The sequence below is a fragment of the Gopherus evgoodei genome, chromosome 6 (assembly GCF_007399415.2).
Source record: "Gopherus evgoodei ecotype Sinaloan lineage chromosome 6, rGopEvg1_v1.p, whole genome shotgun sequence".
NCBI classification, from domain to species: domain Eukaryota; kingdom Metazoa; phylum Chordata; order Testudines; family Testudinidae; genus Gopherus; species Gopherus evgoodei.
The window spans coordinates 56,796,724-56,813,743 of NC_044327.1; the positions used below are offsets into that span (position 1 = coordinate 56,796,724).

Here is a 17,020-nt window from a genome sequence, read left to right on the forward strand (position 1 = left end):
GTTATTATCATCACTTTTTTTTTCCTCCCACAGTGAGCTTTCTAATTGTTTTGTTGATCAGATTGGATGTTTGGACTGGATTGATCACAGCTGTGGCTGCAGTGGACAAACACCATGGTTTTGTTAGTAATTCACAAAGTTCCATTTTCTTTTCCCTCTCCCCACCCCAAGAGCACATTTTAATCATTTTGGAACATGCCAATGCTTTTGCCTCACATGCTTTACTAAGCAGAAAAGGGTTTTAATCACAGTATGATTGATAACCATAGTTAAACAGAACATTAGCCTAATGACATGTAACTCCAGCATGGTTATTAACTTGTGTACAAGTTTATTCCTTAAAAAGGAACTGAAGTTGTCAGGCTTTAAGTTCAAATGAGTGAAAAACAGACAGGTCCCTCTTCTTCTCATGTGGCTTGCAGTTGTGGCTATGGAAGCTCAAAGAGAAACGTGTAATAGTGAGCTAGTCCTGGGGCATAAGCAGTGCAATTGAATCTGCAGGGTAACATGCACATTTCACACCCTCCATGCATCTGTGCACATGTAGAGTCAAGCCGGCACAGGTATGAACCACAACAAAATCCATATAAAGTGAAAAGAGTGTAAGTTGTTTTATTATAGAGGGAGCTGATGAAAGTCTCTGCTTTTATAATAGTGAACTTTATATTCTGTGCCTTAACCTTTTTACATTCAAGATACATTTTAAAAGTACATTTGGGGGAATGGAAGCAAAACTCCTCTACTGCTAACAAAAAAAAAAAAGAAAGAAAACCAAAAATTATACCAAGGAACCCAGAAGCAAATCTCTTCACCTCACCAAAGAAAATTCAGGATATGCTGATAGCTAATTCAAGAAATAGGAACTGAGTGATGAAAACTGAAGGGGAGGAAAAAAAAGACAACAGGTAAGTAGCGACAGTCAAAGACGAGAGAATGATCCAAGTACTCTGCTTAGTGTTAAATGGAGAATTTAATCACTAGTCACTCACAATGGCTAAAGCCATCAACTAGGGAGTGTTGAGAATGTGATCATGGTTTCATATGGAAGAACACAATACTGTTCTTAACCTCACCTATTCATAAAACGATGCTAATATTGTACTTGTTATGGCAGACATTCTTCAGATTTAGATATCAAAGGGCTGTGGTCATTGTTTTAATCTAGTTTCTGATGGTGAGAGGCAATATAACACAAGGTCTTGCCTCATATGAAAAAAAATTATACATTATTCAGCGTGATCCTCAGTATGACATTATGAGGGCCTGATTCCTGGACTATGAACAATAGAAGAGTAATGAGCAGAGTTGTGTTGGCAGCATGATTTTAGAGCTCAGTACTACCAGAAATCAGTCTGAAATGATTAAATATCTTCATTTCTACATGGAATGAAGTTCTATGATTAAATAGGGAACGAAAAAGAATAATTGCAGAGCAGTTTGGTTTTTTTTAAATTTGCTGTGCCAAAACTTTCCAAATAGTTTCCACTTGCTAGAGGCTGTGTTTGAGTAGTTCCACAGTTAATACAAATAACAGAGGATAGGCGAGAATATCTAGTACAGCACTTATTATAAAAGCATTTATAGAGCATTGGTCTGTAAAAAGTGGCTGGCCAAATTATGCTGAGTGCCTTGTTTTCATTTATTGCATGACATTAAAAGATCAGAATGCATTTAATGTGTTTTTAGCTAACATAACCATTCTATGGTTCCAAAGAGATGTTATGAGATTGCAAATGGGAAAAGAAGTAGTTTGTGTAATTGTGAACAGGAGGAGACACAAACTTTTTATGAAGATGTAGTTCACATTTTTGAGCCTTCCCTATTTAATATTATCTGTGTTTACCACTTGAATACTTAGAAAACCTACAAATTAATCACGATGCATAGTTTAACTCTACTGAAGAAAAAAACAAAAAACATCTGAGGTGATACCAAAAGATTTGGTGAAAGCAAATGTAGGCTTGGTTTTCAATAGAAGACATGAGAGCAATTCTGGCAATTGCCTTCCCGTAAGTTTAATTTCCATTTCAACCAACATAACAGAACAAAATTTTGAGGAAAAGTTTGAAGTGCAATGCTGGCAGAAATGGGGAGTTGAGTGGAGCTGGATTTGTTTACACCAATAGTGTATTTGGTATCACTTTTCTGAACTTTTAGGGGGAAATCGTGGGCACTGTTGAAATCAATGACAAAACTCCCACTGACTGTAATAGGGCCATGATTTCAACCTTTGGCCATTTCTTCACTAGGAAAAAGATAATGTGTATGTGTGAAGGCTAACACCCATTAGCTAACACAAAATAAAATCCTAGTGAAGGCAAGGCCAGGGTAGTGTTCACATGTTATCTCCTTGACATAAATCTAACCTCACCCCTACTGTGTACCTCAGCTGACTAACACTCAAGAAAATGACAAACTGTATTGTCTACGTAAAGATGTTTCCAAAGATCAGCTAATGTGGTAAAACTCCTGCCACCCTTTTTGAGCACTTACAGAATAAGGGCTTATCTGCATGGGGAAGTTGACTGACATAGCTATTTTCCCCATGCAGTGATGATGCAGACAAGCCTTAAAAAAACCACAGGTGTAAAACAGCATGGGTTTATAAAGACCAAACCTCAGCCAGCTAACTGGATAGCTTTTTTGATAGAATTAGTAAATTAGTTAATGAAGGGGAGACAGTAGATTTAATATTTTAATGTCAGTAAAGCATTTAATGAAATCCCACTTAAAGTAATTCAAATTGGATGGCATGGGAGCACTGGCATGTAGATCAGTAAACTGGCTAAAGGGTGAACACAAGGGGTAATGATAAATAGTGAAGTATCTGTTGAGAAAGGTGTCTAGTGGAGTACTACAAGGATCAGTGGTAGGTTTCATCTTAAAACTTGGATAACTTGTCAGTACTGTGCTCTATTTCAAGCTGGATACCATGTAGTGATCGTTTTAGATATAGTTGTTCACATGAGAATCATCAGCCTGTGTCACAAACTGTACTCCATGAGAAAAAGTCAAGAGCTCAATACTTACATGTTGGAATTAAACATCGGTAAAAAGTGACTTCCCTGTACAAACTTCCCTTCATGGCTTGCCTCAGCTGCTGCTTTTGTGCTGAAGCAGAATTAGATCACATTGGAGGATTAGCACAACCCTTCAAAGTCATGGGCACTACCATGCTGGTGGAACAGTTCCTGAGTTGTGTTTTGCACTATACCAGGAACCAGTTGTAATGAAGCAGTTAAGCCACCGGTTAATTCTTTACTTTGGAAAGAACACTTAGTGCTATCTGCAGATGTATAGATAAGAGCTAGTTTTTAATTTTGCACTTGACAGCTATCATAACCTAGTCCCAGATTTGGACTTTAGCGTCCAAAATATGGGGGTTAGCATGAAAACCTCCAAGCTTAGTTACCAGCTTGGACCTGGTAAAGCTGCCACCACCCAAAAAATTAGAGTGTTTTGGGGCACTCTGGTCCCCCCAAACCTTCCCTGGGGATCCCAAGATCCAAATCCCTTGAGTCTCACAACAAAGGGAAATAAACCTTTTCCCTTCCCCCCTCCAGGTGTTCCTGGAGAGAGAGACAGAAGCGAGCTCCGTGAATCTAAACAGAGGGACTCCACCCTCCCCGTTCCCAGTCCTGGAAAACAGAATTACCGAGAGTTAATCTCTCTTCCCCGCTCACCCAGAGGGAATGCAAAGTCAGGCTAGTAAATCTAACACACACAGATTTCCCCCTGACTTCTTCCTCCCACCAATTCTCTGGTGAGTACAGACTCAATTCCCTGGAGTTCCCCACTAAAGAAAAAACTCCAACAGGTCTTAAAAAGAAAGCTTTATATAAAAAGAAAAAGTACATAAAAATGGTCTCTCTGTATTAAGGTGACAAATACAGGGTCAATTGCTTAAAAGAATATTGAATAAACAGCCTTATTCAAAAAGAATACAATTCAAAGCACTCCAGCAACTATAGACATGTAAATACAAAACAACAAACCATCTTTGTACTCACAACTTGGAAACAGAAGATTAGAAAGCAGGAAATAGAAAAATTACTTCTCATAGCCGAGAGAGTACAGGCAGAAGACCAAGAACAAAGGACTCACACACAAAAAACCCTCCACCCAGATTTGAAAAAGTCTTGTTTCCTGATTGGTCCTCTGGTCAGGTGTTTCAGATTACTTCTTTCCAGGTGTAAGAGACATTAACCCTTAGCTATCTGTTTATGACAGCAGCACAGCCAAATGATTGCTCTCTAATCTGCAACTAAGCACTGGTAAAGTGCCTTCTCAGTGGAAAATTACCTCATCCGTATCATTATGTATGAAATGCAATTGAAGGGCCCCTTCAGTCTACAGCCCTATTTCCATGCTTCCTACATTGCCGAAGACCAGGAAACTTGTTTATAAACAATTAATGGAGTTTAATATGGACACTTCCATTTCGTCATGACTTGAGTAACTGAAGGACGGCCTTTCACAGGGCTTCCTGTCTGACCAACAAGGGTGGGTTTTTAACGGCTGTGAAATCATTGAGTATGTGACCAGTAACCAGATCAATTCAACACAGTGGATACAAAGTGTCATGTACATAGGAAAAAGATAACTGCCATTAAACACAATACACAAGATGATTATGCACACCATTGCTGATTTTGTTTTGCTATTGTTAATATTCAGGTACTGTACCTACTTAAGTAAGTGAAAGTTGTTCTGGGAAGGAGAGAGAGAATAGAAAAAGTGAGATGTATAGGTGGGAGAGATGTGCATAACTACATCTTGGCAGGAGATACCTATAGGCTATATGACATCTTGTAGTAGCTCCTTGTTCTTTCCATGATATATAGGAATAAACTCTCCATGGCAGGGCAAGCTCAGTGGAAGGTAGTGGTGTCACATCTTTAAAACTTCTTCTCTGGTGGTCTTCCTAAGCTAAGAATTTGGAGCACTTCAAGGTGCACCAGGTATGATCTAGTTATTTAGTTAAGCTTTTGCCTCTTTTTTTAATAACAGGAGGTTTACAGGAGTGGGGAGGGAGGTTGTTAGTAAGCAACCTATTAATAGCCTATCATCTAGTCCCACAATTTTGTGAAACCCTGATTTTACCAAAGTTCCGTCTTCCCTGCATTACAAAATTTCTGCTAATGGTATAGCAGCCAGCAGGAATTAGGGAGGATCTCACTGATTTCAAGCCACAAATTTCAGAGGCAATAAGTAAGATTTGCCATTCTATGCATACTAGCAAATTAAGAGTATTAAATAAGGGTGCTGCTATTACTCACTTGGCAAACTGCAATTAGTGTAGTTTCTTCCAAATAAAGAAGTCATTGTTATGTTATTTATAAAAAGCATATGACAGAATGATAAAAGGTCGTTTGTTTGCTTCAGTTTCACTTATAAATAGCCGTCCTTCTTTCATTATCTTTATTGTAGGCTATTACTCCTTAATAACTTCAAACTCTCAATGCTCTTAAGTGCAGCAGGCTACCAGTAACTGCAGCTGATCCAGTCAGGTGATAAACTTATAACAGTGCCTAAGAAATCTGTAGCACTAAGGGTATGTTTACGCAGCAGCTGGAAAGTATAATTCCTAGCCATAGACATGCCTACAAACAACAACGTACTCAGCAGTACTGGCAGTGGTTTGGGCTAGTGGCCTGAGTACTCGAAACAGTTGTGCTACAACCTGTCCCCTCTCAAATGTAGAAGGAATGGGATGAAAATTTGACATTTTATTGTTTTTGTTGAAAATTTTCTCCCTCTCCCTCACACACACAGTCATTTCATGAGCAACTCTGATGGCACTCTAAGGCCCAAGGCAGAGGCAGAAGGGTCCCAATATGTGGGCAAAACCCAGTTGGAACAGACAGGTGAAACTCAACTCCTCTGCCTTATCATCCCCGGTAATAATCCTATGTGTTTTACTGCAGCAGGGGATGATCTGGTCTTTATTGACTAGAGCAAGTTCAGAGCTGTGAGATAAGAACACATAGAGCCTCTACTAAATGAACCTTGCTGAGGTTTCATAGGCCCTTTCCCAGCAGCTCTCTATTTCCCAGTCTGGGGAGGACATTGCACCATAATTGACACTTACACAACACCTTTTGGCTCTGATCCCATAGTGCTATTGAAACATTTATAACACACTTGTGAAGCAATCCATCATTATTCCAGATTTACAGTTGTAGAAACTGAGACACAAATGATTTGCTGAAGGCAGTGTGCAAGTGACACTACCAATATCAGAAGACAAGTGTGAGCTCTGACCAGGGCCAGCTCCAGGCACCAGCCCAGCAAGCAGCTGCTTGGGGTGGCCAACGGAGAGGGGCGGCACGTCTGGCTCTTTGGTGGCAAGTCCCTCACTCCTCCTGGAGCGAAGGACCAGCTGCCGAAGACTGAAGCAGTGGCAGTAGAGCTGCAGATTGCACCTTTTTTTTTTTTTTTTGCGCTGCTTGGGGCAGCAAAAACTCTGGAGCTAACCCTGACTCTGACCTTCCCCCACAACAGAGCAGTGCAGCAGTTATTTCTCCTGCATTAGAAAGAAATTAGTTTACTTGGATTCACCTTACCTTGAATTGTGCCATCTGAGTTAAAGAGATAAGTTTCGGAGCTACACAGAGATCTTCTTCACCCACCTTGTGTCTCTCTAATATGCTGGGACTGACACAGCCACAACAACACTACAAACAACATGTAGGTTAAAGGGCAGCTATCAGCCCAAAGATCTATTGAAATACATTTGGATTACTCATTCACTGCTGCAATTGTTTATTCTGGTCACTGTTATCTAATATATGTGCTTAGGGAACAGTATGGTTAGTGATAAGTCTTTAGCTTACCTGCTCTCCTTCCCAGTCTGCTGTAAGACTTAATTCAGCATATTACAATACAGTAGGCAGTCAAAATTTTCAGGGGCGTCTGATTTTCATAGGGTGGAAGTTCAAAACTTTCTGAAAAGCCCATTTTAAAAAGGTGCTTCAAGTTGGACACCTAAAATCACTAGTCACTTCTGAAAACTTGGGCTTCTCCATTACAAATTTTCCCCATGAAATTTGTAGGAAACAAAATTACTCTGTAGAGAATTCCAGCAAGTGCATTTTATACCCATTTGTTTGGTAAATAATGTAGTTCTTGTTCCTTGTCCAATTAGTTTGATTTTAAATCTAAAAAAAAGACACCATAAAAACCCACCTGGTTAGCGGTTCCTCACCGCTAATTCAGTAAAGATCTCTTCCAAAGTGGGTGTAATCAGAGCTTGCCCAGCATGAAACCCCTCCCCAGCCCACTTACTGTTAATAGGTAGAACTATTTGGTGTTGTCTTCAAAATAAAATCAGTTGACCCTGCTTCTGAGACATCTTTTCTGTGCTTTGTAATTTCAAGAACTGCTTTTAATTCACACCCTCTGCAAATTCAAAGTCAGCTCGGTTGGATGGAGTTACATAGGCAGCTCTGTATAGTTTCTACAAGGTAGAAAAGACACCAGGTTTAGGAAAACTGTTCAGAAGTATTTGAACACAAACTGGGATAGTCTTTTCTCCATCCTGGGCTCTGCATACAGGGCTCTCTTTGAATTAAATAGGAGGCATGTGGGCACATCCAAAGGCAACATTTGGCCCTTAGTGATCTAGATTATGAAATTTTTTTGGAATAGTTAATTTGCCAAAACATGCAGTCTCAGCGGACCTGAAACTTTGTGAATTTGACCCAATTAGTTTTCCCAGGAAAAAAAAAAAAACCACACACACAAAAACACCCTTATCGCAGGCCAGCAAAATAAGACAGATTTCCCACTCCCCATTTTAACTTTTAGCCCAGGGGTTAGGGTATTTGCATGAGATATGGGAAACCCCAGTTTAAATCCACTCCATGGAGCAAGGACTTGAACTCAGCACTTCCCAGGTGAGTGCCTCATAATCACCACCAGGATATAGAGTAATTCTTTTGTGCTCTCTCTCTCTTTGGGCCAATGAATGTGTAGGTAGGTCCACAAAGTGGACCAGCTTCAACAGGAGAGATTGAGAGCCAGGGCCGCCCAGAGGATTCAGGGGGCCTAGGGTCTTCATCAGCAGGTGGTCCCTGCTTCGGCAGTAATTTGGCAGCCGGGGGGGTCCTTCCACTCTGGGACCTGCCGCCAAAGTGCCCCGAAGACTTGCGGCGGGGGCCCCCTACCGCCAAAGATCCTGCACTTCAGCAGCGGGTCCCGCTTCAGCAGTCATTTGGCAGCAGGGGGTCCTTTCGCCCCAGGGACAGACCCTCCGCCGCCGAAGACCCGGAGTGGAAGAAGCTCCGGGGGCCCTCGAGAGTTTTCTGGGGCCCCTGGAGCGAGTGAAGGACTGCCCTCCATTGCACCCATGCAACTCCACTGACTTCATAAGTGAGGGAAGAATGTGGCTCATATTTGGGAATGTGAGGTGAAAAGTTGTATGGGGAGAGATTTGTTTATCAATTTCTCAGCTAGTGATATTTATACATCTAAGTAAATAGGAAAGACCCGCCCAGAAACTTTATAGCCACAAAGAGTACATTCAGTGGAACTTCTGCCATGCTGTGTTTAGGATGGGATGGAAAGGAAAGTGGCCACTTGGGGTGTGGAACTCTAACTTCCAGCATGCTGGAGAGCAAAGCCTTGCAGTGCTCTTCACCGAGGTGTGTATTTCTGGGGAAACCACATTAACCTGAAACAGATCCACTCAATGAGAAAGGTACCCAATGGGCACCATATACAACTAGCCCCTGGCTCAGCTGTGCAGATTGCTGCACCTTGCCTATAGGCTGAGGGCAACAGAGGCTTCTATCATACATTCTTCAGGCACAGCTTTACCCAAGGTTCACAGCAACATGTTACAAATATGGGCCAGATGCTCAGTGGTGTTAGAACTAGGGGTGCTGGTGGGGCTGCTGCACCCCTATGCTTGAAGAACAAACATATGGTTTCCATCAGCAGCATCCCCACTATAAAAATTGTTCCTGCAGATCCTCAGCTGATGTAAATTGGTCCTGGTATTACATGGATTTACAGCAGCTGAGGATCTTCTCCAGTGGCCGGAGATGAGGAAAAATACATCCACACTTGGGAATCTGAATGAAAGCCTTCAATGGAAAGGCTGTCATGGCCTACATTAGGCTTTTGATCAGGCCCTAGCTACATTGTGTAGGATGATTTTTAGAAGGTGGTTTGAAAACAGATTTTGCAGGCACAAAATGGATTCACAGTAAGAGCAACACTTCTGATTGCAAAAACCTTTATCAGCTTTGTTTATAGTATAAAACTAACTGTTACATGTGGAATGTACAAGCGAAATTGTAAGCACCAGACTTTTTTTAAAAGTTTTTTTTATTAAACAAAATAAGGTACATTTCACAGAAATGATTATTAAAAATGCATATGTAAACATCTGTTTACTTACAGGTTCTATCTTATGCTACCTTAAATATTGCCTCATGAAAACCAACCAACCCACTTCATAAACCAAAGAGTTAAAATCACCAGTTACCTCATCATTTAAGGCTCTGTGAAAACAGAACACCTATTTTTCTTCTATTCACTCCAATAAAATAGTTTCTATCATTGTATTTTCATTAACTTGCCAGTTCCCACTGTGTAAGGTCATGGACTCTGTGGGATCTTCTGTGACCAAATTAGCTATGGGACTCCCGGTAACTGGAATGGGAACTGCACAACTAAGACCTCATGTGACCCTCTGAAAAGCTGACAGCGTCTTAGCACTGAAGGGCATCCTGAGAAAACTATGTAACAATGATAGATTTAAAATCTACCGGATATTTTAAACTGTGTTTAGCAGCTCAGTGTGCCACCCAGGCTTGTAGACAGTTTGCAGAAGTTACAGTTCATAGTGGGTGGGGTATTTTGTAAAAAAAATTGTGAGCGTTTGCATAGGGCTTGATCTGATCATCTACTGGGCACTCAATTTCCATTGAAGTCAATGGGCCAGATCCTCAGCTGGTATTAAGCTGGTATAGCTCCAGCAAAGTGAATAGAGTTGTGCTGATGATTTACACCAGCTGAGAATCTGGCACATAAGAAGCAGAATGCACTCAGCACCTCAGATTCAGACCCAAAGAGACCAGACATGAAGGTATTTGACGCATGCATAGATTTTGGGGAACTGGAGCAGAAGAGAAGAAAACTAAAAATGGAGTGTTTATTAATAACTACAGTAATATCAGAGACACAGGGGTCTCTCTCTGAAAGACAACAAGCATTTGCACATGATGGTTCCGTAGCTGTACATCTAGGACCAAATTCTGCTCTGTCACATCCATGTAAATGAAAAACAAATGTTGAGATAAAGGGAGTTACTCCAGATTTACACTGGAGAACCAAGAACAGAATTTGGCCCCAAACTATAAAAATCACATACTGATGTGTGACTAGCAATGGAAAAACATTATTGTCAGCATACACAGATATATTTCATTGCACAAGAATAAACCACTCTCCAGATTCTTGAGACGGAGAAGCTACTGCAGCAGTCTAAGTGTGGCTTTAGATTCAAAAAATGGAACACGAACTCCAGCCTGCAGAGTTCACTGCAGTGTTTGATGCTGCTTATCAGACGTAGGAGAATGAGGTATGAAGTAGCCCAGAACATGAAGGTTTCAGTCACCATCTTCAAGTAGTCTCTGTAAGTTGTTTTGTATCTTAAAGAAGAACAGAAGGGTCAGATATACTTACTGCTATTCACACAGTCAGAAAGCATTCTTCAGTGCAAGTATGAGTGCACCAGTTAATTCTAGCACTGCTGTTTATGCCCTTTCGAATGGTTGCTATACTGAAGTCAACCCAACATCCATGTGCATCAGCCAGGTACAGAGCCGTCCCTTGGGTACGGTAAATTGGGGTGACTGCCCCAGGCCCTGGAGGGTCCCTGCACATGGATAAAATCATGAGGTGGCGAGCAGGGAGGTGAGGCAGGAGGATGGGTGAAGTGAGGAAGCAAACAGGGATGCGAGCAGCAGGCAGGCAAGGAGGAGCTCCCCTACCAGAACCTCCTGCTCCTCGCAATGCCTCCTACCTGCTGGCAGGCCCTGCCGCTCAGTGCCTCCTGCCTGCTGTGGATCAGATGTTTCAAGGCATGAGAAGGCACGGGGGGAGGAGGGGAGAGGAGTGAAGGCACAAAAGCATGCTTGGGGCGAGGGGGCGGAACTGGGCAGGGAAGAGGCAGGGTGGGGGTGGGGCCTTGGGGGAAGGGGTGGCACGGGGACAGATCTTGGGCAGATCCAGGGAGGAGCACCCCATCAAGATTAGAAATTTGGCACCTTTGTCCAGTGCCCACACCCTCCTAGGGACAGCCCTGACCAGGTACAAACTCATTTGGAAAGCTGGAACTGAGGTGTCAGGACTTAGGAGCACTTTTGGTAAATTCTGAAGCTGCCCTGCTCTTCCACTATGTTTGAGCTAGTGAAAGAGCAGGGCTACTCCATGACTGACAGTAGAGTTGGAAAGAACCCAGTAATTAATTTCATTAACTTTAAGTGATTTATCAATGTTGTAATTTTTCAAAATTTCATAATTGATTTTTTTTGATAATTGAAAGATGGCCACCATCTTTATAGGTGGCCAAAATCTCAAGAAAACATCTACAGAACTTTTGAAAAACCTAAAGGCTTTTGATAAAGTGGAAAATTCAAGTGTTTTGGCGAGCTCAAACAGGACAGGCTTCCCCCTCATCCGAAGGACAGTAGGATACAATCTACAGATCATGAAGTAAAACATTCCATGCTCCAGAAATTAGCCTACTCCTTTAAGGAGAAGCAAGGTGGCAGCCAGCACCAGGGAAAAAGATACTGGGCTCTATTCTCTGCCCCAGCTACTTTGTGTTGTAGAAGGTAGTGCAAAGCAGCCAAAATGCTATCCAAGGGGACAATTGGATGGTGCAAAGCTAGCTTAGCCAGCTCGATGCCTCCTGTTTCTCTCTCCACTTTAGCATAGGGCATGTCAAGGTGGGACACATGGTGTTCTGCCAGAGCTTCAGCTGCTATAGCCACTGGCTACAGATAGTGTAATATGGAGCTGCCTTAAAGCTGCTCTAAGATTATGCCATGCCTCGTCCAGCCTCCAGTTGACCCAGGATCAGGGAAAGTTACCTTAAAACCATGTTGTCATACCCCCCACTTCCCTGAGGCACACCAAACACACCCGTTAAGGGGAAAAAAAAAAAAAAAAAAAAAAAGCAGCGATAGGTTCACTGAGGGAAAGGAAGAAAAAAATGGAAAGAAAAAAAATGAAAACTGCTTCCGGGTTAATATATACAAATTATCTAGTGCCTGCATTTTAATTGTATTCCCTTCTCAGAAGAGGTGGAGGAGTCAACCGAGATCCTGGGGCTCATATAGGTGAGGCACATGAATCCTTTTGGTTTTTCATTTCAAGCACTTGTCTGGTGGATACATCTGGTACATTTGGCAACCAAGCTGTATGAAGCCCATCAAAAAGAGTCTAGAAGTGCTAGATATTGTGGCACTAAGCCAATGGGAATTCAGTGGCCCACAAGTGTGGAATTCAATAGATCTGAGAGAAACACAAGGTCACATTCAAAAGAGGTCACTGCAACAGGGTCAAATTCTGAACAGGCTTTTTGAGAGTAGGCGTAAGGCCAGACTTATGCAAGTCTATGGGGAAGACGTGATGAGGAGAGGAAAGCATACATTAAGTACAGGTGCCAGGATTAATAACTTTCCTCTTCTAAAAAAATTTAATCAGAGCAGAACGTCAACCCAGTAGTACAATTTTCACAAATAATAAATAGCTAATTATTCCATAGCGTTAGCTTAAATGCTTGCTAAGGTTTAGCAAATCTTTATTGAAGGAGTGCCAGTGCCAGTTTAAGAGAGGTGTGTTGGTATGCAACAACCTGTGCTCAGAGGACACTAGGACCATTGTATTGTAAATTGGCAGCAATCCAAGTATGAAAATATGCACAGTTAAGGTCTCTTTAGGGGTTCAGTTCTTTTGGCCCCAGTTGAGCAAAGCATTTAACTTTAAGCATAGGCTCAAGTCCCACTGAAATGAATGAGACTTCAGAACATGCTCACGTGATTTGCTGAACTGAAGCATTAGTCTTTATATGAGAAATTCCATTGTAATGATTTGGCCTGTGTACTTGGGTCAATATTGAAGGTCTCTGAATATATCTTACCATATAGCGAGTAATCTCCTCTCACTTCCTAGTTTTAAACTAGTAAACATTGAGAATGAAGTCAATTGAATGTCTCCAGATTTACACTGAGGAGAGAATCAAGCCCCATTTTCTTGGTAGCAAAGTTGTTCTGAAACCTTTGACATATTGCTAGCGGTGATATTAAATAATCTCAGTGACATGCAACCTGAGAAGTTTGCTCTAGAAAAACAAATTGTATTGAAGACCTTTGCAAGCTATCAACATTTTAGAAACAAAAAAACCAAAAAACAAAAACACTCATGTGATTGTAGTATGTAGGAATTCAAATAAAAGGTTATTACAGTAGAAATACAACCTACATGCTGGGCCAATGGAAGAACACCTTAGTTTTAATTATCAGTTTACTGCACTTGAAGTATAAATGTAACCAGGTGAAAATATCTTCCTGCCTAGCCTTGTTTTTCTTTGATTTTCCAGCTGGGGATAGCAAATACATTTAGTTCTGCAGTTAGTAAATGGAAAAGAGAAGAGGTCATCTGCAGGGAACAAACAGCTGGTCCATTCATGTTACTAAACAGTAACAGATATTACTAAACATCCACTTTGTAGGTGGACACCAGCGTTCCAGCAGGACAAAACAGACTGGAGAAACATATCACCCAAGAAAAGTAATATCAAAAGTCTGTTGCCTTACCAGCCAAAAATGAAGGTCATTAACTGGATCATAAACACAACAAATCACTGGAGGTTTCAGAGTAATTAAATGGCAATTGATCTCTCAACCTCTCATAAGGTAGCACTCACACATACTGACACACATGCTCAGGCGTAACTGTTAATTTATGCCATTGTCCAAGAACTCTCTCACCTCAGGAAGGTGATTCTTCCAGAGATGCTGTTCAGAGATCTACAAAAGCAAATCTTGGAGAGTCTGGTACTTTCGGGAAAGAAACATCAGTGGTTTGACAAAAACCTGTTGTGATCATCATGTATCCTGAGTACCGGGCATTTAAGTACTTACATAGTATTATTCATCTCAATCAATTACCTTTTCCAATTTTATGAGGTTAGCTGTTAGTTCACCACAGAGGACATCAGCATTAATTTGCAGATGGGATCCCAGGCCTTTTTGCACTGGCTGGCTGTTAAACAAAAGAACGAGATGTGATGGGGGAAAGGAAAGATGAAAACAATGAAGGATTTGAATGGGAACATTGTTACTGCGATACTTATTTAGCACAGTATTTCTGTAATGTAATTTGTACCCTCAGACTTTACCAGACTAATTCTACAGAAACCAAGACAGAAATTCTTAACATTTTTATTAGTAAAATCCCTCTAAGTATGCTCGTGTTTTATGACATGGATCCAAACAAAGTGGGGGAAAAAATAAATAGAGTGGAAAGTGCACATTAGGATTATTCTCTATCCTTTAGAAGTTTGGACCACATTGGCATGACCCTCCCTCCATTATCAAAGTGGTTTGAAGGGGCCTTAACAGTCTCACACAACTCCAAATAAGGGAAAAACACAGTGGATGAACAGCTTTCCAGACATTCCCATTTAAGGATAAGGCATTACTCCCTTCCTACTCCTTTAAATTAATAATCAAGAGCCTAACTCTGTCCTGTGATAGATGCACACTATCCGCACTGTCAGTTGAAGTTGCATAAGTAGCTGAGAGCAGAATTGGATGCTAAATGGTGCAATAGTTTTTCTAAGTGGGCTGGAATGTTGTGTCAGGGAGTGTTTTGTCATGGATGACTTGCCAGGAAAATGGAGTTAGAGGTGTAACGTAACTTGGCCCAAGAGATTGGGCCTTTTCAATACTTTGCAGACAGGCCCACCCATTCTGGGTATGGCACTGCCTTGTGTTAGGTTTAGCATTTTGTTGCTTTCTTTCGCTGCTTGTTTTTCAGGTGGTGCTTCTCCAGCTGGCTGACAATGTCAACATTTCCGGGTACAACACCTGCTGTTGCAGTTTTGCATTCTGGTTTACTATTCGATTTTTAACAATTTTTTGCATGCTAGATTAGGAAGGTTCAAAATCACATTAGGGCGAGAATATAATCCACTCTTGAATGTAACCCTAAATATACTGATCAGTTTCCCCAATTATATCCACCTTTGAACCCAACTAGCTGTGGTTTTGGTGCGCAACTAGGTGTTGCTATGTCTGGGTAGGATCTTAAGTTTCTGGGGCTCAGACCGGTGCTAGGTCATGAGCTCTAGCTAAAGCAAGTTGTGCTTTGAGCTGCTATGGAATAACTATTTCTTCTCTAATTGGCTCTCTTAAGGACAACTGTATCCCTGCTGTATGTTGTAACAAGGAGCAGGCCCTGTGTTTGCTTAGGTAACTCAGGAAGGTCAGTGAGTTGCTTATAAATATACTATGTACCTCACTGCCTTTTACCAAGGATGATGAATGTTTATTTGGAGGGTCCAAAGGGCTAATCCAAAACTCTCCACACACTGCTTACTTTTTATTGACTTTTCCATTAACTGAGGCCATTGTTTTGGGGCATGGAAATCTATTTTAAACCACCTGAAAGTGCAGATGAGAGTTTATTGCTGTGGTATTGGGGATTGTGCCTTCAATGGCTGAGATTACCAGACAAACCCTCGGTAGGGCACCTGGAAGCTCTTGTTAAGCACAGCCAACTGGAAGCAAACACAGAATAAACTTGATCTCTTCCAAGCACCTTAAGCATTGAATGATCCCAGAATACCACAACTAGCTGCACTAGAAATAAACGCTCATTAAATCTGACCTCATGTTTTTTAGTGCAATATAGACATATTCATAGTACATACTAGGCAGTAAGAATAAATATTCATGAGTTAGTGGATTAGGTTATTGATACTGATATTAACTGAATTACTTGTATTTTCCCCATTTCCTTCTCCCCTTGCCCGATTAATATACCTAACAGTTTAAGGCTAGGTCTGCACTTAAAAGTTTTGCTGGGAGAGCTACCTCAGGAGTGTGTGTGTGTGTGTGTGTGTGTGTGTGTGTGTGTGTGTGTGTGGGAAACAACCCACTCAAACAAACACAACCCCTCGTCTATATAAACTATGTCCTCAGTAGGGGGGTTGCGCACTGGGGACAAATTTTCCCCCTGACCTGAGCTCTGCATGCTGCTGCAACATTGAGGGACTGGAACTGGGCCACAAGGGTCATGGGAAAATTCCCCTAGTGAACACACGGGGCACAGCAGCCATAAATTGGCCATAACAATTTCCGGTGGAGGGGGCAGGCACATAGTGCACAGCACTATGGGGGCTCCAGCCTGCTCTGAACTATGTAGCAGCCTATAGGCAGCCCTCAGGAGGTTGACGTAAATTAAAGACCTTTTGACAGCTCTAATTTATGCTGATGATGGCCACACTGGTACCCAGAGCAGCCCAGATGCTTGAGGGAGTCAACTTTTCCTCTTTCCTTTGTGCTGCATCACAAAATGGGGTATTAGTGCAGTAGGATGGGTGTAGTCTGAAGACGAAGGTAGCCCAAGCCTTCAGGAACCCTCTTCCCCACAACACGCACAATAAGACGAACCCGCCTGCAGGTTTTGAAGTGTCTAAAGCTAGCCAGATGTTCTCCAGGTGCTCTTTGCAAAACAGCCAATTTCAGGAGCTCTGAAATATGCCTCTTTGAAGGGACGGTACAGTACAACTCTAGATTGTCCCATACCATAACACTCTGTGTAACCTTTACTCCCAATTAACTGAAATTTGCTTTAATCCAGGTTTCACCTGAATTCTCTTGAAGTACCCCAATGCTTCTGAGAAACAGAGGAAGTTACAAGATGAGACTAATGCAGGCTCAAGAACTGAATAGCACTAAGTTGTTATCAATTATCAGGAGGTTTTGAAGATACT

General features: G+C 41.7%; 1 protein-coding gene across 1 annotated transcript in view; it reads right to left on the bottom strand.

Moving 5' to 3' along the window:
• Positions 1-9,307: 9,307 nt before the first annotated feature.
• The window catches only part of GRAMD2B (GRAM domain containing 2B), a 73,183-nt gene continuing 65,470 nt past the window's right edge, over positions 9,308-17,020 (bottom strand). The window contains exons 13-14 of the mRNA XM_030567136.1: positions 14,190-14,283; positions 9,308-10,661 (exon numbers count right to left, since the gene is read on the bottom strand). Of these exons, the coding sequence (XP_030422996.1) occupies positions 10,620-10,661; positions 14,190-14,283 (136 nt within the window). The 3' untranslated portion in view covers positions 9,308-10,619. The remainder of the gene's footprint in view (positions 10,662-14,189; positions 14,284-17,020) is intronic.